The sequence below is a fragment of the Cygnus atratus genome, chromosome 6 (genome assembly GCF_013377495.2).
Source record: "Cygnus atratus isolate AKBS03 ecotype Queensland, Australia chromosome 6, CAtr_DNAZoo_HiC_assembly, whole genome shotgun sequence".
Taxonomy (NCBI): Eukaryota; Metazoa; Chordata; class Aves; order Anseriformes; family Anatidae; genus Cygnus; species Cygnus atratus.
The window spans coordinates 23,255,381-23,281,581 of record NC_066367.1 but is presented as its reverse complement, the minus strand read 5'-3'; the positions used below and the strand labels follow the sequence as shown (position 1 = coordinate 23,281,581).

At 37.5% G+C, this 26,201-nt stretch overlaps 1 protein-coding gene across 14 annotated transcripts in view; it reads right to left on the bottom strand.

The window, feature by feature from the left end:
* The window catches only part of RBMS1 (RNA binding motif single stranded interacting protein 1), a 154,933-nt gene that overhangs the window by 8,104 nt on the left and 120,628 nt on the right, over positions 1-26,201 (bottom strand). For 8 of the 14 annotated variants that reach the window (XR_004782162.2, XM_035570124.2, XM_035570109.2 and 5 more), the window contains exons 5-9: positions 15,437-15,594; positions 12,213-12,292; positions 3,426-3,541; positions 2,497-2,546; positions 2,311-2,404 (exon numbers count right to left, since the gene is read on the bottom strand). Coding sequence is in view for 13 of the 14 variants with exons in the window: in XM_035570124.2 (XP_035426017.1) it covers positions 2,311-2,404; positions 2,497-2,546; positions 3,426-3,541; positions 12,213-12,292; positions 15,437-15,594 (498 nt within the window). In the remaining variant the exon portion in view is untranslated. The remainder of the gene's footprint in view (positions 1-2,310; positions 2,405-2,496; positions 2,547-3,425; positions 3,542-12,212; positions 12,293-15,436; positions 15,595-26,201) is intronic. The other 6 variants (XM_035570143.2, XM_035570058.2, XM_035570077.2 and 3 more) reach the window with 1 other exon arrangement.

Genomic DNA, 26,201 nt, shown 5'->3' with positions numbered 1-26,201 from the left:
CTGCAAGAAATATTAAAGGCTAGATGAAAATGCTTCCTCTTCTTGTCTCGTAGGTACCATTTGCGTAGGATAAAGCAGGATTCTGACCTGCACCATGCAGAAGTGACTCACCACTGCTGCTAGACATTTAAAATCCCTTAAACTCCTCCGTCATCTTCCCCAGTGTCCTGTGAACAGGACAGATAGACAGACCACTTGAAAAAATCAAGGTGAGGTGAGGTGCTTTCTGCAAGACTGAAACACTTCTTCCCTGCTTTTGGCATTGACTTTCAAATCAAAGTAATTTTTTATTATTATTATTATTTTTCAAGCAGAAAAAGTGCAACCAGGAGTTCAAAAACTGAATGGTAAAAAAGAGAAAACACTTGAACCCTCCCTTTCCCCAGGCAAAAGCTTAATGGCAAAAAATACTGGTACAGCCTGACTAAAGCTTTGGCTAATCTACTCCCTCTATGATAGTAACTGGCTTAGTACTGTCATTAGGGTATACAGGAGTTGTAGAAACAAACAGTAGCCAAAGTTTTATTAAATTTGTTTACCTTTAATAAGAATATGTCTAGGAACAGGTTATACCATGCCTCAAAGAAAAAATAAATAAATCATGCTTTCATGATATGTTCTGTTGGGTAGATGACAGAATGCTGCCAGTTTCAGTGGAACAGATCAGTAATGGCGATGTGACTAATGCTTACATTGTGAAATTCTCCTGGCCAGGAACCTCCTTCCTCCCCGCTACAGAATGCCTCAATTTAATTTTCAATTCCTATTACTGTGGCACTTTAGATATCACGATGTTAGTAACTCCATCCACAACAATTTAAGCTCTATGTCATGTATACCGAAACACTGGTAACAACATTTTGGGAAACATACAGTATTGTGGCCTGCCTGTCTCAATAAGCCCAGAAAAGTGACACTGTACTCCCCAAGAAGCACGTTTCCATGCCAACTTTCAACTTTCACTTAGATTCTGAATATCTGAGAGTCTTATATCGATTCATAATTTATGTTTTAATAAAGAACAGCTGCTAATTCCACTGGAATACTTTTCTGGGTAAGAGATTGCTGTAATTTTTAAGATACTGCTGTACAAAGCAGAATGATCCCATATACTGAAAAATACAGTACTGAGAGCAAACATTTTGTTGCTTAAGTCACCTCAGAAATTCATACAAAATGAATCCAGCTGCCCTTTATCCCAGAGCACACACCTCCTACATAACTCTGCTCATGCAAGAAGGCAATAGACCTCCAGATTAATATTAGACAATATTCCTCATTGCTCTCACCTAGAATGGGAGAGTACATGGGTATTTCTGCCCAAAAATACTGACAAGATGGCCCACAGGTAGAAAACTTAGGTGTTAAACAGTGAAATGCCAAAATAGGTAATCATTTAGCTAGTGTAGTGATAATTGGCATGTCTCAAGTAGTAATTACCAATCAGACAGCTGAGACTGCCATGCTAGTTGATTAAATGCAAGTTTGTAAACTGAAGTGTACGATGGCATAAAATTGAGCATTCCTAACTGATTTACATCAAAGTACAAAAACTGCTTCATGCCATTTCTCAGCATGTTGCATTATCAATACCCTGTAGTGGGGACCTGAGACAAGACCTGTAAAAACGAGAAAAGAGACCCCTTTTCAGGAAAACTTTGGATTGGGCCGTAAGAACAGAAAATGTACACGATTAATATCTATTGTCCAAAATAAAGTAACTTTTGGTTCTAAAAAAACCAACAACTCTAGGCTATTAAACGCTTTACTCCTAATGTGACAGCACTGAATTTGAACACCCATACAATCAATTCAGAACTCTTTTTCAAATTTCCTTCTCTAATGTTAAGCCTGTTTCTGTAGCTTTCTTAGACCACCTATGAAACACGATTGCTGGACTTTTTTGTGTGTGCTGAAACAACTTGAAGAAAAGTTCAAAATCGTGGAGAAATATCTTTGAAGTAATATTTACCTAAACCAAGAAAAGTTTAAGTAAAGAATGATTATTTTAAAGGTACATTATTGACATTAAAAGAATGTGACCATGATATGCAGAAGTGGCTGCAAACACCGTAGCCATCACCACACAATTTAGAGCCTTTGTTTGGCAGGACGACACATATGTCATTAAATTGCTGTGCTTCCTGAAACAAACACACCTTTAGTTTTTAAAGCCTTCAGTCTCATGCTGTACAGCATGGAGACCATTAAAATGCAGCATTATTAGAGAATGCAGAAAACCAGATGTATGTAGCAACTGATAAATAAACTCCAGTGAATCATTTCAGCTACTAAGTTCTAAATACAAACCTGGTATGTGGAAACCGGCGAAGCAATATATGGCGTAATAGATGTTTGAGTGATCATTCTGTTTGCTGTAATACTGTAGGGTGATGGATAAAATCTAGAAAAATATAGAAATATTTATTAAATGCCAGTTTTATGCATTTTTCATAATGCAAACATTTTTTCTTAGTGTGCCAGTATTTAACATACCCATTTTGTAAAGCAGCTGTGGTTGGATCATAAGTGAGTGTCATTCCAGCCTTTAAAAAAAAAGTGGAAAGAAAGAGTTGACATGATCTATTTTGATTGTAAATTATTTCTCTTAGTCTTTCATTAGCTGTATTGTTTTTAACTGAAAATTTGTACTGAGATAGTTTATTATTGTACAGTTAGGGAAAGGTTAATTGACAGAAGTAATTATAAAGACAGTCAGTGATATTGGCTAAAAGTACAAGTTTCCAAGGTCCCAGCGAGAACAAAATGCAATCTATGAAATACCTGGCTTACAGAACATGCATGTGTTTGAGAGGTGGGGCATGAAGATGATTATGTTAGGGTGTTGCCTACAATATATTAACTATAAAAATGAATGGAGAGTGCTGTTTTTCAGAAGACACATTTGAATTTTGTTGTCTCATACATAAGAGTTGTCTAGGTTTGGTAACCACAGAAAGTCTATGAAAGTATTATCTTGAACATTAAAGATTTTAAAAAGTTTTGACAAAACCAAAAATTTAATGCTTCACTGCACTAGTACACTGTTTTAATTTTAGAAAATGGACATGCATTTCAGTTCTTCATTAAAAAAAGGGATTATTTACTATACGTAAATGAAGTTGTGTTCCAGATAGCTTTACAGTATCCGAAAGATAGTTCAGGTATATTCCTGACCAAGGTGAAGGAAATGTTATTGTTCACTTTAATGAGGTAGGATTTAGTGTTTCACATTTTGCTTTTTTTTTTTCCCCCCTCTTAATGAAGGTACATTTAAGTATTTTATAGAGTTGCAAACTGTCAGGCAAGAGTTGCTTGCACATTTTTAATATGCCAAAGTGCCGAGCCAAGAAGTCTCAATGCCTATCATTTCCATAAGTATTCATTATTGTACACCCACACTAGAGCTTGAAGGGAGGACTTACAAGTCTCACCTCGCCTTCTCTGTGCCATGCTCTTCCATTCTGTATATATTTATTCTGATTCTGTCTCTTTTTCTGTCCTCCATCAGCAAACTTGCACAATAAGGGTTCTGCAGGAACTGAGAAGAAAGAAAGAACATTACTTGCAGTAGTAATTCACATACAGGTATTCAGTGTTCCAAGTGAGGTATATGTCTTGCAATTTAAATTTTGAATATTACAGTTAAATAGCACAAATTCTCACTACAGCACCAATGACTGTTTTGCTGCCACACACACAGAGAGCACCTGGAACACCTTATGTCTTTGATTTTAAAGTACTGCTCCAAAGCCTATTGGAAAGAAACATGGTCTGTATGTCCTGACTACATCTGTTCTGAGTATTAATGAGAACTGTCATTTTAACGCTGAGCTTTGCCTATAAGGAGGGTGAAGAATAAATCTGCGAAAAGGGCTTTAAAATATTTCCCCCTGACCTTGGAGGTTTCAGCAATATCCCAAAACTTCAAGTGGCTCTGGTCATCCAGAATGGCCTGGGAGCTGGCACTGTACCTCCATTTAGTCTAATCTGCTGGACAGAGTGGTACCTTTATCTCCTGCCACCTTGCACTGAAAAAATGCCACAACTTTCCATTCCCTTTTTATCTCCACTCTACAAAGAGCACACAATGCAACCAGAAATTCTTCAAGATTTTTATTCTATCTTGTTCTTTGCAAAATGCCATGAAATGGGATTGCTATATTTTTTAAAAAGTTTTGTCATAACATAATCCTTGCCATGACTTCAACATCAGTACTGAAATTCAAGCAACCAAAAGAGAAGTTTGCATAGTGTTCTTCCCCTAGGACTGGCTTAAAGTGCAGAAGTTCCTGCGTATCCGTGGCTGAGGCACAGCTCTGCTACAGCCACATCACACCACACCCTCCCTAATCACAGGGTGGAAGCTCTGTTATGACTTGGATATGAACACTTCTCTGCCAATAATTCCTGAGACATGAGCTGTCTAAGCTTTAACGTGACACTCCTCTAAGTCGTTCTCTGTTTGGAAACACCTGAATGAGACGAGGTTGGATCTGACAACATGCAAGTGTCCCAGTACAAAGTAAACACATGGGGGCTGGGGGATACTGCACGCAAAAAGGCAACCCAGAGGAAAATGTTAGCGTATCTATATCATGCAATAAAATCTATTAGTACAACCTTGACCAGCGCTGACATACCCTTCATTCTGCCTGCATTTAAAAAAATTATTAGTTCTTCTCTTAAGTCAGAGTAACAATGAGTATTAAAAACCTCAGGGGACTGATAGCCTGGCAAAGAGCACGACTTTTAAACGATTGGCACAAAACTAACACAGCCTCCTGGTCGCCAAGTCATCACTGGTTTTGAATGGCATACATGAAATACTAGCTCTGGTTCTACTGGGAAAAATCGTGCTTCCTACACGATACATTTTTGACAGCCTTCTTCATAAAAGGTGGATGGACTGGGAGGCAGAACTGGTATGGGTTTGCCAGTCTCATCTCTGGGCTTGACCACACATCTTCAGAGATGTGTACCACTGCAACCAGTAGGCTGTTAGTCAACAGTCAAATCACTTTTATCTCCGAAAGGCAGACTTTTGCACATGACAACTGAATTAACTTAAAATGGATTATCTTACAGAGAATGGTAATTAAAATCCTACAATCATAAAATAAACTAGGAGAAGGTTAGGCTAACAACTCTGGAAAAGATATTGGAGACCTATGAAGAGTAAACACACAAGGAAGTAACAGAAACCCTAAAGCAGGAGACAGAAACTGGACAGCATTGTCTTCAAAATTTTGCATTTCTAAGGGGATTTTTTGCATTACCAGAGGTGAGTTTTGTTTTGGGGTTTTCTAGAAAGAGAAGCCTTAGCGTATCTGGGGCAGAAAGTTACTATATTGATATGCTGAAGGACTAACTGATGTTGGTCAGATCACACAGCATTTTAATCCACATGTAGTTCTACTGAAAAATGGAGTTAATCTCAGAAGATATTGCTCAGTATGGCTAAGGATGTCAGGTTCTGGTCTGAAATTATTTTGACTCTCTGATTTTACATGGTGAGGAAAAAAATACGCCAGAAAGAGAACACTGAGATATACATAGTTAACTACCTTAGATGAAAAAAGCTATTCCCCAAGTTGAATATTTGTCTCTGACTATTTATGAATTATTTCAAACCACCTAGTACTGTGAGAAGCACATGCAACTTCCAAAATACACACTATAAATTTTTGGATAAAGTCAAATGAAAGTGGCTTGAGAACAGCATATAAAGGCATCAGAAAATACTAGAGGTTTCTAGCCCTGTGATTCTGTATTATAGCACTCACCGGTAGTAAATACTTTATTTAAAGCCACATTATGCCTTTGTTAAAAGACCCCATGATGAGCTGTCCAAAACTCTTCTGAAATGGTTATTTGGGCTTATATTTCCAATCATTGTCTAAAGATAAAGATAATTTATTTTGAAAGTCAGAGCAAATCTGTTCAACTGTTTGAATAAAAATTTCATAAAACCTTATTTTAAGAATAAATATTAATTTTTTGTCATTAGGTGACTGAAAACAACTTAATTTTAAATGATGAAACATTTGTGTATCAGAAGCACTCCCTGACAAATTTAAAAAGACAGAAAAAATTGAAGAAAAATGATCCACATCTGTTGGACTGTGCACATGTAATATCCAGCACATGCAGCCATGGAAAAAAATAAAAAATAAAAGAAAAAGAAAAAATAAATCAATTTGTGATTTCCAGAAGTTTGCTATCCATCTTATTGAATGTAGATCTGGTTATGTGAACCTGTGTGTTTCTGACCTTCCAGCTTCTTTGCTCCTAACCGTGTCCATAAATGAAGCCAAATGCTATGAAAGTTCCAGTTTGCATTAAAAAAAAAAAAAAAGCAGCCAACTGTCTATTTAATACCACCAACTGCTGTGAGAATGCTCTATAGCCTTCGCCTTCCCTGACTCCAGTTCAAGATCTGAATGCTGATGGGAAGGACTGCTGCAATGGAAAGCCAAACTACAGCTTTTGGCTGCTCTTCCATACTTGTGACCTGAGCACCACCTACGTTCACTGCTTCTAGAACACAATGACTGATGGTCATCAGAGGGCGATTCATGCAAAGGAAATAAACCTTCACAGGAGCTGAGTATGATCTATTGATCCCCCTCCCACAGAAGAATGATCACAGCCCTTAGTCTCTTCAGAAATTTATTTCTTCAGCTTAGCTTCCCTCCTGTTTGTCATAAGATACATAAGTTATTCTCTCTCAAACACATACAAACGTGAATATGTTAGATATATACAAACTAAAAGCTCCAGCAAGCCCTACAGACCAGTCAAACAATCTTTTTTTTTTGTGGTTCAGGAAGGAAGGGAGAGTCATTTTTATTGTTTAATTGTTGGGAAGTGTGCAGGCCCAGCAATGAAGGGAGCCATTAATCACACAGTGATTTGTCTGTATGTGCACGACAGAGGCACAGTGTAAATATTCGGAGTTGCATGCATGGCTAAGAGATGGCTGATTTAAAAGGCTATGACTTACAATGGATTTATGCTTCCACAGCTGAAACACTATGTGTAAAATGCCCACTCTGCTGACACTTAATGAAAACCAGCAGACACCCTCCGTAGTATGGAGATATCTGATGAGCTACTGCCACAGAGTCTGTAACTGTGCACTTCTCAGTGCTTTAACAGCAGCCCAGGGCTTTAAAACCTGGCTGTGGAAAGTGCTGGGCAGCTCTCCTTGCCCTGAATCACCCTCTTCTAGGACTAATGTCTTAACAGAAGAAAGATGTGAGCATAATGTTAGAGAGTAAATACTTCCCTGTCACACACATGTTGTGCACATATGTACATTAAAATTCAGCCTTCATCTGCTCAGTGTCTACCCAAATACACACTGGGTGATATGATGAAACACGAGAACAAGATTGATGTTCTTGTATTGGGCTTCATGTCTGCACTCTTGACTTTACATGGCTAATTTTAACGACATTTCACTAAGTTCTCATTTTAGATACAGAAAATTGCAACAAAAGCTTTAAAATACTATTCCTTTATTCAGTTTTCTGCTAACCTGAATATTTTAGAAACTTTCATTGCATATTTTCTAGTGACAAAGCATATGAGACTAATGAATTCTAACAGCACTTTAATGATGCAGGAAGCCTGTATGGCTAGAAACATTTGCCAAAAGCTGTGGGAATTAAAAAAAGAAGTTGTGCAACCCAAGATCTCAAGTATCAGTAGCTTTGTATGTTTAAAGAGAAACAAAGTATATGCTCCTCACACCATCCTAATCTTTACTGAAATGCAGTGTTCAGGGTTACATTTCTCTGATAATTTACACAGTATTTAATAATTTGTCAAAGGGCTACATTTTGAGTGTTTTTAAGCAGCATTTTTCTTTTCCTTTCCCAATGTTGCTCCTTAAAACTAATTATGAACTATGAGAATTAGAGCAGTAAAAGCTTCTAATCCTTGATCTAATGGGTAAAATCTTGGCTCTGCTGCCTTCAGTGTATCAATCAGGACTAACACCAGCACTGTGACCTCTCGATACCCTTTATCAGTGGTTGTCAGACTGTGGTTCATGGACTATTCCTAAAGGGCCTGTGGAAGACAACTAAGAAATGTGAGTTTATGGTCAAGTGGCTGGAAGTCACTATACAGAGATCTGCAGTGCTGGATACTTTTTAAAGGTAAGCAAGTAAGGTAACTACTTCAAGGCTCCATTTTCATTCCTCTCCTGCACTAGACAGACATCGAAGATCAGAACCATTTCAAGCAGTGACGCCTACCACACCTGGTACACCTCTCCCTAACCTATGTCAAGAGCACTGGCAGGAGCAGGGCTCTCGCACTTGTCTCCAGTTTCCTCCTTGAAACAAAACTGGAGTGATCAATATCTTCACTCTAAGTGGGAAGAGGAAGGTGGGTAACTGATAATCTGTGACCTTTGGGTCATCACCATAACCCACCATTCCTGAAGCCAAAGAAAAAATACTATGGGTTGCTCAGCAAAAATGTTCTCTGCCTTTCTTCCATTAAAACAAAAATATCATGTATGTTACTCTTCAGTAAAAGAGGTATGAAAGAATCTAACAAACATAAAACTTTTGTAGTTTTTTACCTTTATAATGAAAAAAATGCTAAGGGAGACAAATACACTCAGCCTTAAATACCTTGGTGTGTCCTTATGTGTTCTACAACACAACTGCTTTCTGTAATTATTTATACAACTATTCTCATGTATCATCATGCAGCTACACGCTGCTGTGATAGGGAGGAGATGCCTTTCATGATTTTGCCCAGCAGATCATTTCTGCAATTGTTTTGGGTCCAGCACAAAACAAGAAGATAGTAAATCTTAAATACATATTTTTAGTGAGGGAAGCTAAGCATGTTGTCTCTGTTGTCACTACTCTTCTTCTATGTCCTGGCTCCTTATACTAGTTTAGTCTCTCTTTCCCCCGATTAACCTCATGAGATTCACGATTCACTGGCAACAGAAAAGTTTAAATATCACAAAGAAAACAATAATTCTTTACGGACAAAAGCAGAACTAAATGCAAAAGTTATTTCAAGATTATAGCAATAATGTAATAAATGTTCAGGTGAAAAGGGTGTGCAATACAAAAGCAAAGTCCTGAGAGAAATGGACAAAATGTAATAGCCCATAAAACAGAAAAAGATATTAAAATAACTTGCATAACCAAAGTACAAACCCCAGACTAGAACGAGCAGTGAAACTAATATACCACTCCTAGGAGTTACAGGATCATACCAACTTGCAGTGCATTTGAAATTGTTCTCTGAGCTAACCTTCCTTCTTCTGGATTGAAGACAAAAGAGGACACACTAAATATTGAATATATTTCATTAAGCTAGTATGAAGCAGGGAAATAAAATCTTAGTAGCTTGTTGCATCTGGGTCCAGCTTGATTAACATCATCGATGCTCAGCATGAGGCACATGTCACTCAAAAAGTCTACAACCGATGCATTTGCGAACCCCCTGTGCTACCCTCAGCCCTCTCAAACTCACAGAAAAGTTTCTGTTCTGTATTCCTGTGTTTCCTACAACTGTGTTTAACCCACTCTACTATTTAAACCCAAACTTAGTTAAAATAACAAAGCTGCAGTATGAAAGCATGTTTTTGTTAAACAGATGTTCTTCCTCCCACACCTATTTCATTACAGGCCCTTCTCTCCTACCCTCCTCATCCTGATAGCAGTGTTTTTATAGCCAGCTCCCTTTGCTGATTTTAGCCAAGTTTCTAGGACACAATGTTTTAATTTAAACATAGTTCCAGTTCTACGATTTTATTTTGGATGTATTTGATCTTGATGCTCTATAACCCCCAAAGATGCTAATCTATTTCAAAACATTTTCTTAGCCTTTGTTTGTGCAAGAGCTTTCCCACTGCATCCCCCTTTTCTGTGCAGGTAGTCTAAGACCACAGCAGCCCCATGACTCTGCCCCACTTTTTGGCAGACTGCAGCCTATTATCATCGTGTGCAAGCTGCACCCTCCCATAAGCCTGCATTATTGGACACACGCCTGCTATGTGGTGAGGAACTCCAGGATGAAATTGAACACTGTAAAAATCAAAGGAGCGATACAACTTCACAGCACCAGCATGGAAAAGTACAGCTGGGGCTATAACCTGTGCAACAAAATTGAAGATCTTTAACAAACTTGGTTCGCATGACTCCTTTATACACCTACTCATCTGTAGCATTTTTCAGCATCGTGGAGTGTACAACTCATCTCACTTAGCTGACTTTCAGACATTTGGAGTTATTTCATTCTGAGCCACTCATCTAGATACTCTCTGTGGCCATGAAGACAGCTGACAGCAGATATATCAGTCTCTGGAGGTGTGTGCTTCTTTACATGTTTTAGACAGAGAGCCCAAATGACTATGCTGCAGTTGGCAAGTCAGCACCACAGGTTAAAGTCCAGGAGGTGGATTACATCCTGAGACCCCTCTTCAGTTTCACTTTTCTGACAATTGTCAATTCTGTGCAAATTTTCAGTCTCTTTTTCTCTCTATCCGTGCAAATTAATTACTTTCCTGGTAAACATTTTCCTCTACACTCTGCAGAAACCATTCTTATAACTCGGCGCAGCAGCTTGAACATGATAATAAAAGGGTGCAAGTCCAGCTTCAGCAGCGGCCCACCAGGGACAATGATTAACAATGATATGCCTGATGGCTCATTCCCTGAGAACAGCGTAATGCAAGTGAGAATAAGAATGAGCAAACTAAAAAGCACTAATAGGAGGTTCTGTTACAGCTTTTTACTGTCTCTAATTGAATAGAAAGCCCTATATGTTAATTTGAACTCTTGGTTTCTCCATACTTTTTACTCTTAATTATGTCCAAGCCATAGCAGCACTGTAAAACTAATCATGGAGGGTGGATCAGAGCACAGTCAGCGTTCAGAGAAAATCATTCCATGATCTCCTTGCCCCTAAAGGGATTTTCCGTCTCATAAAACGCAGATTGCTAAATATCTGCAATAGAAAAATAAATGTTACAGCCCCTACATATAACTAAATTTCAACAAAATAATTGTAGCCTCAGCAATCAATCCCAGTGTAAAGGGTCCACAAAAACTAGTGAAGTCAAAACCCTGCATTAGATTAATGCTGGTGAAGGGAGTGGTTTCCTGTGCTCTGAAGCAGCCTGCCATCCCTACCGCAGCACAGACTGTCTCAAACTGGAGTAATCTTTCAGGGATGAAGCATGTATGCATTTTTACTAAACAAGCTACATTCTTTTCTGCCTGCTGATGGCTGCTTTCCTCCTTCTCCGTGTCAAGGTCTGGCTCTGGAGAACGTTTCACCAGCGGGATAAAGGTGGCTTCAAGCAACCATCAGCAATGTAATTTGTAAAATTCCCACTTGGGATCTGCAATAAAATGGCTACCAAAAGCAGTCTGGAATGTCAGGCATGTATTCTTTCCTCTTTTATTGTCCTGTTCTCTTTCTGTTTTACTCTGCTGCTCTGAATTTCCTTTCCTCATTTCAAGTGTTTATGGAATGTACATTTACTCTCTTAGAAAGAGTGCTGACAAAACAGGCACACTGACGGGGAACGTGGCATGACAGAAAAAAATCGCACTATGTAGTTTCTCTGCGTTTTGCCTTGCATGATGTTTCTAGAACCATTTTTCTTGCTGATCTCCTTTCATCGTCCTGAAGAACCTCAAAGTCTGCTTTGACTTGAGAGTAAAATCTCCCAATGAATGAAAATGCCTGGCATAAATGCACTGCTCAGAATCTATTTTTTTTTTATCAAATCTTTTCACAAAATTACTTTGGAAAAATCAACAGATGGCAAAAGTAGTCCATTCTTTTGCCTCTTTGAAAAGATAAATTGTTCATAGACAATCAGCCAAACTCAGTTCTGATACACATACAACACATACTTGTCTCCTGACTTCAGCTGGGATTATGTGGTGTGTAAATTTGTGTACAGCTGGCTCAAGGCATCTTAGCTGGCTGTCTTATCTGCTAGGAGAGAACAGTACTAGATTCCTAGAAAATTTTTGGAGTAGGAAAGTGATATACCGTGTTCCAGGTGAGCAAGTATTACAGTCACCTAACATGAAACAGTTTAATTTTAATAAGCCTGCCTCTGAACGAGAAACCAGATAAAACAATCAGCCTAACAGGCTCCCACTATGTAAGCAGTAACCCATTCATTCATCTTGTTAGAAATATATGCAACATACCAGAAACTCCTGCTGGTGTCTTTATGAATTTTCCATTAAAATGAGCAATCACTGCTTCACATTTTTCTGTTGATTCCATCCTAAGAAAAAAAAATAATTTACATAAATTAAATACTCATCCAGATTCCCACATTTCTGCCTTTTGAAGTATACTTCTTTCTTATTCTTGCTTCACTTTTGTGGCTTGTTTTCCTGTATGAGAGCAACAGAGAGAATGTTTTCTGAGAATACACAGCTTCAGAAAGGTAAAACTGAACTCAGTTAACTTTTTATGCAGTATAAATGCCAAAGTTAACGCCGAACTTCAAATATAATACTCTTATTTATTTAGAGATTACATAGAACATGGATAGCTGTAGTACTTTTGCTGTCTTGAGGAAAGGAGATCAATACGCATTCATAACTGAATTCTAAGTGTCCATGATGAATATAACAAATGTTAATGCCATTACTGATAGAGGATGCTGAAGTGTCTGTACAGTTTAAGAGTACAAAACTGAAATATAAATATGCCTGACTGCATGACCCAAACTGCCTTTGCAGCTTTTAGTTTATATGCATCATTACAACTAAATGACGTACCTGTCCCTAATTTAATCATTGTTACCTTCCAAACAGGACCAATAACGTAACAGCTGTGGCTGCTACTGAGAATTTATCCAGCATCCTGAACAGGTTAGTGCACTTATGTTGTCAGAACTAGCCTTAATGGCCTGGGTGGACTATTGGTGAGGTACTGCTAGACTGGGAGTGGCTCCACAGGTTGCAGCTACATCCTTACATTGCAATGTAGATGTGTCGGTCCTAACTACCAGCTTGGACTAAATTGGAACAGATGACTGAGACGTGCAAGGAAAACAAAACATATTTTAATAGAAGAATATATTTTGCAGCTGTCTGCAAGATGACATTTGGGTGTTTAACAGGGATTTTCTTTTCATTTGCTCACTGAGTTCTGTAATGCAGATCCACAAATTATGCCCAATGACCTCAGCAGCAAAGAAGCAGTGCTAGAAGTTAGTAAGTCCTAGCACTTTTGAATTCTGATTGCCTTTCTGCATGGGCCCATGAAATGTACTCACAGACAACAACCAAAATCATCAAAATGCCAGACTAAACAAAAAGTTTTCTTTATGGTTTCAAAACCACCTTTTAGACAATTTATAGAAGTTCTGAATTCTTGGATCTGAATCAAAGAAATCTATTTTTTTTTCTCATATGAAACAAACAATATAACTTAGTTTCAAAGTCAAGTCTGGACTTGATAAAATATATTATCCTTTATTAACTTAGTAAAATGCTCCCAAAGGCAAGAAATGAAAATCTTTATTTAATGTCTACATGTTTCTTTATGCAGTTTTAATATTTATGTAATAATGTTCCAATATCTACCTTGCAGAAAGGAAGAAATTTTGAGTAGGTATCACAGTAACAACTTATTCTGTAAATTATGTATAATGTATGTAGGTGTGTATCTATAAATAAATAAATATATATAAAATAATAATGCATCTGTATATATAAAACATACAATGCATAATAAAGAACCTACTGATAAAATACTTTAAAGTTAATCTTTCCTAATGCTTTCAGTACCAGTAACATTTTGGATACAAACAAGTCTTTTGGACTTCTACATAAAATTTTAAAACTCTTCTGACCATACTAGAATAAAAGCATTCCTAAAATACCACTGTGGATTCAAGGTAGAGTTAGTAAGAAAGTTTAGAGAGAAAAGACTGCATAAGTTCATAAAGCCTACTGAAATATAGCTGGAATGTTACTGGATTCTGCTCTTTCATTCATAATACCAAGAAGTGAATGCTGTACTTAAGCAAGTACCACTATTTTCAAAATTAGTAAATACAATTTTTGGATACATACTTTGTACATCATCCAAAATCATGTATGCGTGTTTTGTATATGTTTTGTACTGAATTCATATTCAAATATATGCATATGCTTATATGAAAAATTGCCAAATTAAATGTACACAAGAAGTATTAGAAACACTGATTGATTTATTTCAAGGGGACAGGAAAAAAATAGGTAGGAACCACTATTAAATAAAGGAGTATCATCCCACTCTTTCTAATTTTATTCTTTTGTTGTGTCTTCTTGAAAATGGACAGTTTTCCAAGCAAATACATCATTTTGAGGGGGAAAAAATCACAGTCCCGTGAATTACCTATAGCCAACTCACAGGGATACCATTCCCTAAAAATTTCGGCTTCATCAGGAGATATAATTTCTCCAGTTCCTTTCTGTGCACTAATTTTAGACTTTGCTATTTGTTCAAATAAAGAGCTATTGTAATATTGGCTAAACTTCTGAATTATTAGAATTTGACCGTTGACAGAAATTTCACAACATATTTTTGAGAATCCCAGTTCTTTGCTCAAAGCATGCTCCTATTTTTGATAATGGAAAACTCCAATCTAAAGACACTAAATATGATTGCCATCCTGGGTTTAAGCATGACAATCAGAGATGGAAAAATACCAGAAAGATACAGAAAAGGCTTCAATGAAAAGACCACGGAAGAAATTACTTTTTAACCACAGAAAAGGTAGACACAGATGAAGAGAATATCTGGGAGGTATCTACTCATTTATTGAAAATATTTATTCTTGTTGATTTAGGAGGCATAATCGACTGAGCTGCCAAACATTTTAAGGTGAGATTTACAGTAAATGAATATTTTGTTTCCCAAATGACAACTTAATGAGCCAGAAAATTCAAAGGACTGACGTTCAAAGAGTGATGACAAGTGGATTTTCTCAGAGGAAGTAACGAAGAAGAAATTGGGGGGGGGGGGGGGGGGGGGAGGGCTGTCCTTCCTTATGGTCTCTGTCTGGAATTCAGGCCTCAAAAACCAGAAATGTCACAGCAGAAGTTTCTGTGAAGCCCTGCATAACCCTTGCGTCAGGGACAGAGGAGAAAGGAGAAGTATAAGAAGAGAAGGAAGTGGTGGAGGGTATTCTAGATAGTTGTCCAGTAAGAACAACAGATGCAGATTTAACCATATAAGCAAGATGAGACACAGCCATATTTGCTTAAGCATAGGATAAATTAACAAAGCCCGGCTGATATATCTGTCTAGATATCCCTTTTCTTTAAAAGTATGATCATTTTTTTACAACCTCTGCCATTTTCCTCCTATTCTGGTCTCTTCAATTAACAAAGGAAAAATGCAGCCAGCACTGCTTAGGACACTGAAGTACCTGGCAAAGCCAACACCACGGCTTGTCCCACTCGAGTCACGCAATATCCTCGTAGAGATAACCTGCCCAAACGGTTTAAGCATGTTCTCAAGCTCCTGCTCATCCATTGAAAGTGGCAAATTGGAAATGTATAAGTTAGTTGGATCCTGTTCTTGTTGCTGAAACAGAATTAAAAACAAGTGTTATTGTCCTAGCAATGGGCAAGACATTTTGAATACAAAATATAAGAACCATTACATGTAAATACTGCTACAGAGTTTTACTTCTCAGGCGACTTGGATCCCTTGGATTAGCAATCTCCATCTTTTGTCACTGTACATAGTATTCCTAAGAGAAGCTCCCCTTCTCCTGATATTATATACTGCTGACAAGGACAGTTTTTAAAGTGGAGATAAAGGTGAATTATTGACCAGTTTATCGCACGTATTACAACTTAATGTTTCAGATTTTTTTTGAAAGAAGCAGCAGCAAAAGCAACACAAAGGAAGAAATAAAAGGAAATACAACACTGGTGGAAAGAATCAAAAACAAAACAAAACAAAAAGCTAAATGTAAACTAAAGCCAGAAAAGATTAGAATAAGAAAATGAGAATAATATGGGGAAACAAGGAAATAATGCATTTAGAAATATGTACATTGACAAAATATTACCATAATAACAGGATGAGGTACACAAAAGTGAGTGGGACACTTGTTCTCTCCCACACACAAACATTTTTGAGTTTTCATCAAACTTCTGCATTATGCATCGAAACAATACAAAAGTGTTCCAAATTTTTTTCTAGAGACAGATAAAATGACAGAGGAGGACAGCCAGTAGATGAGTGATTAGGGCTCATATTAGATATAGAAGACAAATGTAGTCACATCTTTGCAATTCTGCTGACCTTATGGCTATCTACTTTTTGTGATCTATGTACATAGCAAGAAATTCCACCTTAATCAAAGAAACATTTCTGCTGAAATCGATCATTTCCAGTTTGTCTACAGATTCTCCAGCTGTGGTTAAGGAGGCATCTCTTGCATCTCTCTCATGCTGCTGATTGCTGGCCATGCTCTGTGATGAAATACATTCTTAATCTACACAGATCTATATGATTTGGCCCTTACAGTTGTGTAAAACCTTGATGATGTCATTGTGGCTTCCTGTATAGATGTATGTGTCTGCAGCATGTAGAATACTCAGAACTTCTCTGGCATTAGGAATGGCGTGACATGAAAGAAATATAATTTTATTGGCATAGGCCTCGGCATATTTTCATTCTGTGCAGGAGGGCTAACTTAACAGTACTGTTGGTAACTTATTGCATAATTAATTTATTTTCTATCCTGGATATCACCTCTCAGTTGATACTGCTGTTTCCAAGGATAAAAAAGGGAAAGAGGGCTAAGTCTCGGGCATTTTAAGTACAGAAATGAGTTCTCACACCCCAAAAAATAATGAACGTTAAAAATGGGGAAGCAAATTGTCTGCTTAAAGACCTACTCTATTTTTTTTCACTGAGTCTTGCATTCAGTTAGAAAGGGCTAATGTTTTGAAGTTTTCTGTAAGTTTTTTGTTTTTAAGAAAATTTAGCATCAAAGGAGCTATAAAAGGGAAATGTTCCCATTACACCCTCCCGATCTGCATACAATGCCACTGATACAACTCTTAATTTCTAGCCACACTGAAATCCCATGCAACTTACAAAACGCAAACTTTTTCAAGTGCCTGAGTGTTATCCTATGCAGTCCCTTTACAGTCCATTACATATGGCATTTAATTAGCACGCATGTTTCCTTTTGTTACCTAATGGGAACAACACCCACCATCAGTAATAGTGAATCTGTACAGTACACATATAAGTTTGTCATTTAAATTATCTTTGAACACCTGACTTGTCTTTTGGATTTGAAAAATCAGCAGAAAGAGAAGATGAGAAAATAGATTCCCAGGGAACCCATAGTTCACATTAATATTCACTGCTGGGAGTGTTCAACTGTGAGGGAAAAATCTGTGTTACAACAGCTTTGTTTTTGACATACATTTTAAATTTCCTCAGCTAGGAATGTGAGGTGAAGATAACTTCCAAGTTTTTAGAATTTGTTTGTTACTTAGATTGTGTTAGACAATTTGGGGTTATACCTTAAGATATGAAGGCTTACTTTCTTCTTTAATGAACGCTATTAACAAAACCTTTCTACAGAAAGTTTTAGCCACAGGCATCACAAAATTGCACTTCCAGCTACAGCGTAATTTCCTGAAACTCAGAATAGTATTTGAAAGGAAAAATTTGGATTTTTTAAACTTTTTATTATAAGCTGTAAAATATATTGCACACAAGTATCCTAAAACTTCTCTAAATAACCTGAAACAGTATACAGGCTGGAAATCAGATCCTTTGAATATTTTCACCTGCTTTGCTAATTCTTTTATTCTATATTATCGGAAAGCCTGAATTATATTATAAAATGTTCTCATTAAAAAGCCTAACAATCTTTGGAAGGATGAGAAAATAAATAGCAGATTTTGTTCACACTAATAAAAATGCAATATACGTGCTAAAAAATAAATCTCACATTCAAAAACAAATAATAGAGAAAGAAACTCACTTAACTGTAGAATGTCAGAGCAATGTTTTATTTGGGTAACTGGGGAGATCACATTCCCCTTGTCCCAAGCTCCTATTCCAGACTGTGGGGTTACCACACTTTTGCATTATATGTGGAGTATTAAGGATGAGAGGTCACAAGCTTTCCTTGCCACAAAGGACACAAAGCCTACTGCAATTCACTGTACCACATGAAGATCTTCCTCCATACATGCTGGGAAGCTCAGTTCTTGTACCTGTCCACCTAAGCAGAGAGCTTCATGCCATAAATCATGTCACAATGTTGTTAGAAGAAATGAAGGGAATGCTTAACTCTTTAAGAGTATTAGCAACGTCACCACTACCCCAAATTGCAAATCGCTTTGGAACTAAGGGTGGGGGGAAGAAGGGGGGATGGGAGCGGTGTCAGGAAGTCTTTCTAAGGACAGAAAGCATTAGTGATGGAGAAATTTGGCTTGAGTCCCACGAAACAATCCTTATCTTGTATTAGTAACTGATAAGGTCTCTATCAGGTAAGTGCTGAAGGGGTGACTGGTAAGGACTTACTTCTACTTGCCTGACACTTTCTCTATGTCAGTCTGTTACAGCCTGAATACTCCCAGGGATTCAGTTATTTCTGCTTTTGGTCCACCAGTGGGACATACTGACCACAGCGGAAAAAGGGAGTTTGAAGATACTTCTAAGTAAGCCCATAGCTCATTTAAAAAAAAAAAAAAAAAAGGCTAACATGGGAGATGAAAGGCAAAAAGTTCAATGGATCGGGCTGTCACAATGAAATTCTGGGATACTAGCTGGAATTTCATTCCTCTGTAATTCTCCCAGAACAAAATAGTTAAAATGCCAACAAACACATGCTAAAGTGCACGGAGGTTATAACTACACTGCGGATGCTTCGGCAGTACCCCAAACCCACAGCTGCCCAAGAGTGGAAGCCATTCAACCGTAGGATCAATCTAACAGGATAAACTCATTTAACCCACTTCTTCGTTTTGCAGGAAAAAAAGACTGCCATCGGTAGTCAGAATAGCTGGTTTACAAAATGAGGATAATACTGTTGGGGTAGATGTAAAGGAAGACCAAACTCCTTTCTAGAGTATATCTGGAATTTTATGCAGTTTGGCAGTAGAAAAATGACACCTATTAGTATGCAAAATACCCTCCCCCCCTCCCCCCCCCTCTCAATTATTCATGTCATCACGCAGCTTCTGTCTTCTCCACAAGAGTAAGTCTTAAAACAGCTATCTTGGTAAGTGTGAGGAGATTGTAAGAAGCAAGTCATTTCCTTTCCCTTAGAACACGCTGCAATTCCAAGCTGACTTCCAAATGGCAACCACAACCAGAACTTCACATCCATCTTTATCCTGTCTTACACAAAAGGCACTGTACAAACAGATGTTTGCTTTTATAAAAGGATTTGGCATGGAAAATGGTTGAACAGTTAAAAATTCAGGAAGTTTTGAGAGAGACAAACTTTTTAACTTGTCCCTCTGTCTCTCTCTGGCAAACAGCAGTTTAATACATTAAGTTCTGTGATTTCCTTCCTTAATGAAACCCATCCCACCATAACACGGTTCACATAGTTATTACACTTCTGTTTAAGAAGGGAATATTAACTCCTTTGATATACAAGTTTCTAACGTTTGTTCTGCAATTCAGCAAAGAAGTGCAACGGGCAAATATATCTGCAAACATAACCATCCTGCTCAAACCTTGCCTATAGACCGTAATCATTCTAAGTGCTTTCAAAGGTAGATTTTTCTGTGGTTGAAATCCAGGAAACCACATCATCTGCTTTCACCTTAGGAATTTCAAATCTCATGAAAATTATTTGTACAATAAATGAAATTATTTGTACAATATTATGAGAATGATCAAAAAGAATTACTGAAGTCAGTGGAGAGGTTCCTACTTAGGGTAGTAAGCCAACATTAAAATATAAACCACTGAACCATTGGGATTTCTTTTTTTTTTTTTTTTTTGATCTAAATGATTTAGGAAAACTGCTTGAGAGTCTTCATATCTCATGTAGGGTCTCCTCAGTTAACACAACCTTCAGCAGGTTGTTGGGAGTTGGACTCAATGATCCTTGTGGGTCCCTTCCAACTTGCGTTATTCTATGATTCTAGGTCCTGAAAGACACTGAAAGCATGCAGCACTTTGCAGATTATGAGCAACGTCAGGGAATTTGTGGGCTACCATAAGAATGCACATTACTGAGGAAACTAGGAAGTCTTATTTTTAGCAATTCACATCAGCCAGTTTCTATTGGTCTTTTCTCAAACGCCTTTAGTTGTGCGTCCAGAACTTCTCTAGCGGGGCACAATAACACAAACTTGCAGAACAGTGCACCTTCAGTTCAATGCACTTCTTATTCCCAAACAGCACTTACAACACTAACTTAATAAGCTGACTACAAGATAAAGTATTTCTCTGGAATAAGAGAATAGAAATGGTCAACCGCTAATGTTCATTTCTATAGAAAAGTGGTGATCAGGAGTCCTACATAACGTGAAAGGCTCTACCATCATCTGAAAGAAATTAACAAAAACCTCCCTGTGCGTGTGGAACCGTTCCTGAATTGCAAGCAAGAAACTTGGCAAAATGATAAGACATCTGTTTTCTCTTGCTCTATGTAAGGTCACAGTTAACAGATAGCCATTCAGAAACATGTGACTAGTCACTGCTCACAGCATGGAAGATCCTCTGGCTGATAGGGAAGGGATTAAATGCTTGTCTGCCTACATATAGAAACTACTTTAAATTTTACAGTTGGCCTGTGTCTCACCAAAATACGTCTGTTTTAGCCACAGTTTTAATACTGTCTGACCACAGACTGTTAACAAGACAATTCAGTGGAAAAATCAGTGCCATGATCTTCACTTGTTATCCAGAATTCCACAAACACTGTATATGATTAATAAGCTAAGTATTTTATTTCATTTTCACAAGCACATCTGTATTATAAATCAGAACTGTCTGAAAAGTAATGTTTAACTACAATAAGCACTGTGTTCAAGTTTGCAATCAATCACTGCAGCCGTATATTCCTTTTTATTCCTTGCGCCCTTTGCTCCAAGGGCACTGACTTGCACCCTGGCAGTGCTGGATATTGCTCATGGATGCCATTGTTTTCAGCAGAAAGCTTAATGAGCCCACCAAAGCTCCTAACAGGGCAATCGACCCTGGTCGGAACAACGCACAGCACTACTTCGCAACTGAGCTAAGACTTTTGTGGGCTGAAGCTGCGTACTCAAGGGAAGCAGCTGTTAACTGGCTTATTTAATGCAAATGCAATTCCTGAAGTGACGGTCATTTAGGCCACAGGTAAGCAAAATTAGGCTTACTTTCAATTTATTGTAAAACGACTTGTAAGAACATGGTTCTGCAGTAATGCCCACTATATTTAAAACAACTACCCCCTATTTTTTTATTATAGCTAATTGAAATTTAAGTACCCAAATGGAAGGAAACTGATTACACTTAAGACAATCTATTGCCATAGGACTTAATACTATTGCCTACAGAAGGCACTACAAATTAGGTAAAAAGAAAACTCCTCTTACAAGAGAGTTTCTAAAAACTGCTGTAGAAATCTGCTCCTGTTTGCCTGTCATCTGTTCTTTGGCATTCAGAAACCCAGATGCAGAATAAAAACTACTGCAATATGCCTACCTTCTCTAGTTAGATTAAGTGCACATGCTACCATGGTAACCTAAACTTATTTTCTTACTTTACTCTGTAGGAATGAAAACTGATTTAATTCTCCAGAAGGTTGCCACAGTGAAGACAAGTACAAAAAGCAATATATTATTAAAAGTCATAAAAGTTAGCTGTTTCTCATTCTTGTAACTCAAAACCATGTTCTTCACCAGCGACGTGAAAGAAGACTACCCTTAATGCATTGTTTTTAATAGCCATGGAACAGCCTTGACTTCTGTTGTAAAGACAAAGACAAGTGGCTAAGCAGACCTTTTCCTCCCAAAAAACATACCTGCTGTGTAATTCACACTCTAGTGTTACAGATCATCTTTTCCAAACATGTTTGGAAAAAAAGTCATCTATAGTAAGTTTAGAATATAAAAATTGGACTTAACTGGAAAGAAAGATACAGCTACCAACCTGTGGGGAGTGCTCCACTGTTCTGCCTTTCTAACCATTTGTAAAGAATATAAAGATGACAAGTTTATTCGTCTCTGGGTTCTGGTGCATCAACATGATCTCAAAGGGCTAACGTTTATAAGAAATTAAAAAACACCCCCACATTTAAGACAGAGTTTTGTGTTACTTTAAGGGTCAAGAGACTGCTCCGGAAACTGGAAACAGTTACCTCGTGACTGCTGAACAGTCAGAGTATGCTTTAAAACTTATTTTGCATTGTTATCGTGGGCATCCTTTTGACACAACAAGTCTAAAGGCGGCCCTAATGTTTTGCACATGCCTGAAATACAGGAAAACATTCAGTGGTTTGTTAATGCAAGATCAAATGCAATACGCACGAGTATACTTTCTTGCTTCAATGCTTCAGTAAGTATGTGAAGATTTTAAGGAAGTGAAGACTTTAAGGAAGAAAATATAAAATTATGAATCTGAAGAGCTAAGTCCTAAAAATATGTGACTGTGGGGAAATCTTTCAATGGATAAACAATGAGTCTTCCCCCCAAAATGCACATTAGTAAATGGAACAACATTCCTTGGCTCAAATTAACAAATTTCATTGTCCGCAGAAATCCTCCAAGCCCATGGACTACTTTCATGGGTTCTGTTGTAAGTTCACATTTACCAAAAATAAGTTTGTGTTTCTGTAGGAAAAAAAAAAAAAAAAAAGGAAAACACAAACTGGAAAAGACTAAATATCACTCAAGAGCTTGGCTTTATCCAGGCTGCAAGCACAATCGTACTTCTCATGGCTTAAGTTTGCTAGACAGAAAGATGACAAGAATTATGTTGTGTTTTTTTTTATAAACCTTTCTTATTCAGTAGCTCATTTTTACCTTTTATATTTACATACTAGTTTACATCAGGAAGAATAAGAATTGATTCCAGGTTTCCTGTTAAAAGGATCACTTGTCCAACCATCTGAAACACAGTTACTTCTGGAGCACCAAGCTAAACACAGTTGAATACTATTCAATGAGAAAATCTCGTAACATTGACTTCAAATGCCTGATGTTAAGTTCAAGGTCAAAAATTTAGGAGGATTTGGGATACTCATATCTCCATAACTTTCAGACCCTGCTGTCTGATTCTTTTTTTTTTAAATCTTCATTCAAAATGCCAATGTACAGTAGATTTTCTGCATGTACCTACCTTCCTATACAAAGCCATTTGCTATCTGCTCTGAACAGCACAGAATTCTACACTTACCTCACTACTTTTGCTTTTGGGTTGGCGTGGGAAGAGGAGAGAGAAATTTCTCAGATAATAAAAATTCACCCTGATAGCAACCATAACTTTTCTAACACAGATCGGTAGTGTTTACGATATTGTCTGTACTGTTCATGCACAAACATCTATTTGGTGGATTATTTAGGAAAAAATGTAAGGTACAATTAAATCTTAATTGACTAAACCCTACAAAAGTAACATTTCAGATATATCCTAGGTTATGTACTGTCATAGTCTCCCCTCCCAAAATTAAAAAGACCTGGAATTCAGTCAAATGTTTCTAAGCATCCTCACTAGTTTTCAAAACAGGATTTGTTATTTTAATGGTCTTGTTTTAAAATACCATTTCTACAAAATTCTCTTTTAAGCAGTGTTATATTCCTCTTGAGTCAGCATGTGCCCAAACTCCACATCCCCTGAAAGCTACAGTATTCAAACAACTACAAAGACATTTAAAAAGAAATCTTTTTCCTTTGTCATTCCTTAGTAACAGGGGACTGCTGAGCAAATCTTAGATCCCATTTTTCATAAGTTCATGAAAGTAGAGAGGTAGTCAGCAGCCCAGCTTTAATAAAAGATCAAAACTAGCTATGAAAATGGTAAGAGCTGTTCAATACTACTCCTAATCTTATCTAAGAATGCATAGCTATGCACAGTCTGAATTTTTGAACATTATTATTGGTTTCTTATTGAAGTGTTCCTCGAGGAGTGAGGACAATAAACTAATAAAAGAAATTTCAAGAAGAAATTAAAATGAACCAAAATAAAAATTAGACTCTCAGCCAGTTACTATCTAGCTTAGAAATAACCGTACTCTTGCAAGACATGCATCTGCTCTTTCTATACATCATCTCTAGTGTAAAGAGATAAGCTGTTGGTTTCGAACTGTGTCCTGAGACAAACTGGCTGCCACCACAGCTCATGTCATCTCCTCATCCCCTTCCACAGCCACTGGTGCACACTGGAAAAGAAAACTGAATGCTGGAAATACACCAATGGAAATGAGGAAAGGGAATATTACCCATCACCCCCATTTTAATTTTCAGTCAAAAAGCTACTCCCATTGCCCTGGCAGCGCAGTAACCATCTTCTTTAAGCTCTCAGAAGCATTATCTGACCAACAGGAATTGTTAGAGGCGTTTCCATTTCAGCTGTCACCAGAAGATGCTACTAACCAGCACACAGCAAAAAAAAATAAATATCAAGTTGCTCGAGTCTAATTGTCTTAGTAAAGTTTTCCAAATCCAGATCTCTGAAAGAGCAGAATAATTGAAGACATAATGTTTCTTAAGCAATGGTCTAACACTTGGTTCCTTAATTGACACTATCATTGTGACATCTCCCAGGACGTGGCCACTTCTCCAAAAACAATGAGCCCCACTGGGACAGATCTCACAGGATGTGACTCGAAGCTATGTCTCAGGCCCCAAATTCTCCAAGTCTGCTCAGCAATAGCTGAAACATAGCAAATGAGACTATACTTTTCTGGAGTCAGATCAGCTTGGAAGCAGACAGCTGAGTACAGCGCGTGTTTACCCAGTGCACAGAAAAAGCTCAGTCATTATTTGAAATTATCTCTACAAAACAAACAACTGAAGTCTTAATAAGTATAATCTGGACTGTTTCTATCAAACTACAATTTGTAGCTGACCTTCAACAGTTGAGTAATTTTTAATTCATCTATATATAGCTACAGTAAAATGCTCCAAAAAGGGGTTTATGGCAGTCAGACTCAGAACAAGGCCCCAACAGTAAAATTTTTCCTTCCGCTTCATCTGCAATCCAGGAGGAGGTTGTGAAGACTCAGGAGCGGTGCTACTGACAGCCATGAGCAGAGTGTGGGGATGCTTTCCCAAACGCAGCCAACAGGCACTTCTCTTTGTTACTCAGGCAGTTGCACTGGTCAGTGAGGAAATCCATTGGGCAGACAGCTGACAAACTGTTGTCCTTTCTGAGTGACATTCAGGCACGTGCCAGATTAAACAGTTTCACTGCTGCACAATCACCTTAAAGCACTAATGCTAACATGTTAAAGGAAAATTTAAAATACACAAATCCAAGTAAACTTTATACAGTTTCATGCATGTGAAGAGTCTGATTTGCTAATCTTGTAAAAAGAACTGTAAGTGAGTGGCGATCCTCAGTTTGGAGCATCCCAGTGGAGATACGATTTTTCAGACAAAAGGCACCGCTACCCTCCCCGTCCCAATTCAATGGCTCAAAATAAAAAGACGAAAATCAAAGCACTCAAACTCTGTCACTTGTGACTGTTTGTTGTCACTATTGTTGTTGTTGTTTTGTGGGTTTTGTTGGGTTTCCTTTTGAAAATAATTCAAACACTTATCGTGTTAAGAAGCAGAATAACAAGTTTCACTCTAATGCAAACTTTATAGTTATAGATTTCCCAAAGGTCAGCAGACTTGACAGACTCAAAGTGTCAGAAAATCATTCAAAACTGTCAAGTAGTATGGTGCACATTTTTTCATTAACGCTAACAGAAAGAAATATTACCAATATTGCAACTAACTGGCAGAGGAAATGATTCAAAAATATATACTAAGGGAAAAACTAAGAAACTATTCATTAGATTACTATAGTGAATTATTAGAGCTTCTCCATCTAGTCAATTCAAGAAGACAATTAAATTACCTAAAATTCTTTATTAGCAAAATGAATTTACTTGTAATTACTTGTATTCTGCTTTCTCCCCTCCTACCTAGATAAATCTGTAAGATGGCAGACAGAAGCTTTGAAAAATCTGGTGTATATTTCAAAGTGATTACCTAAAA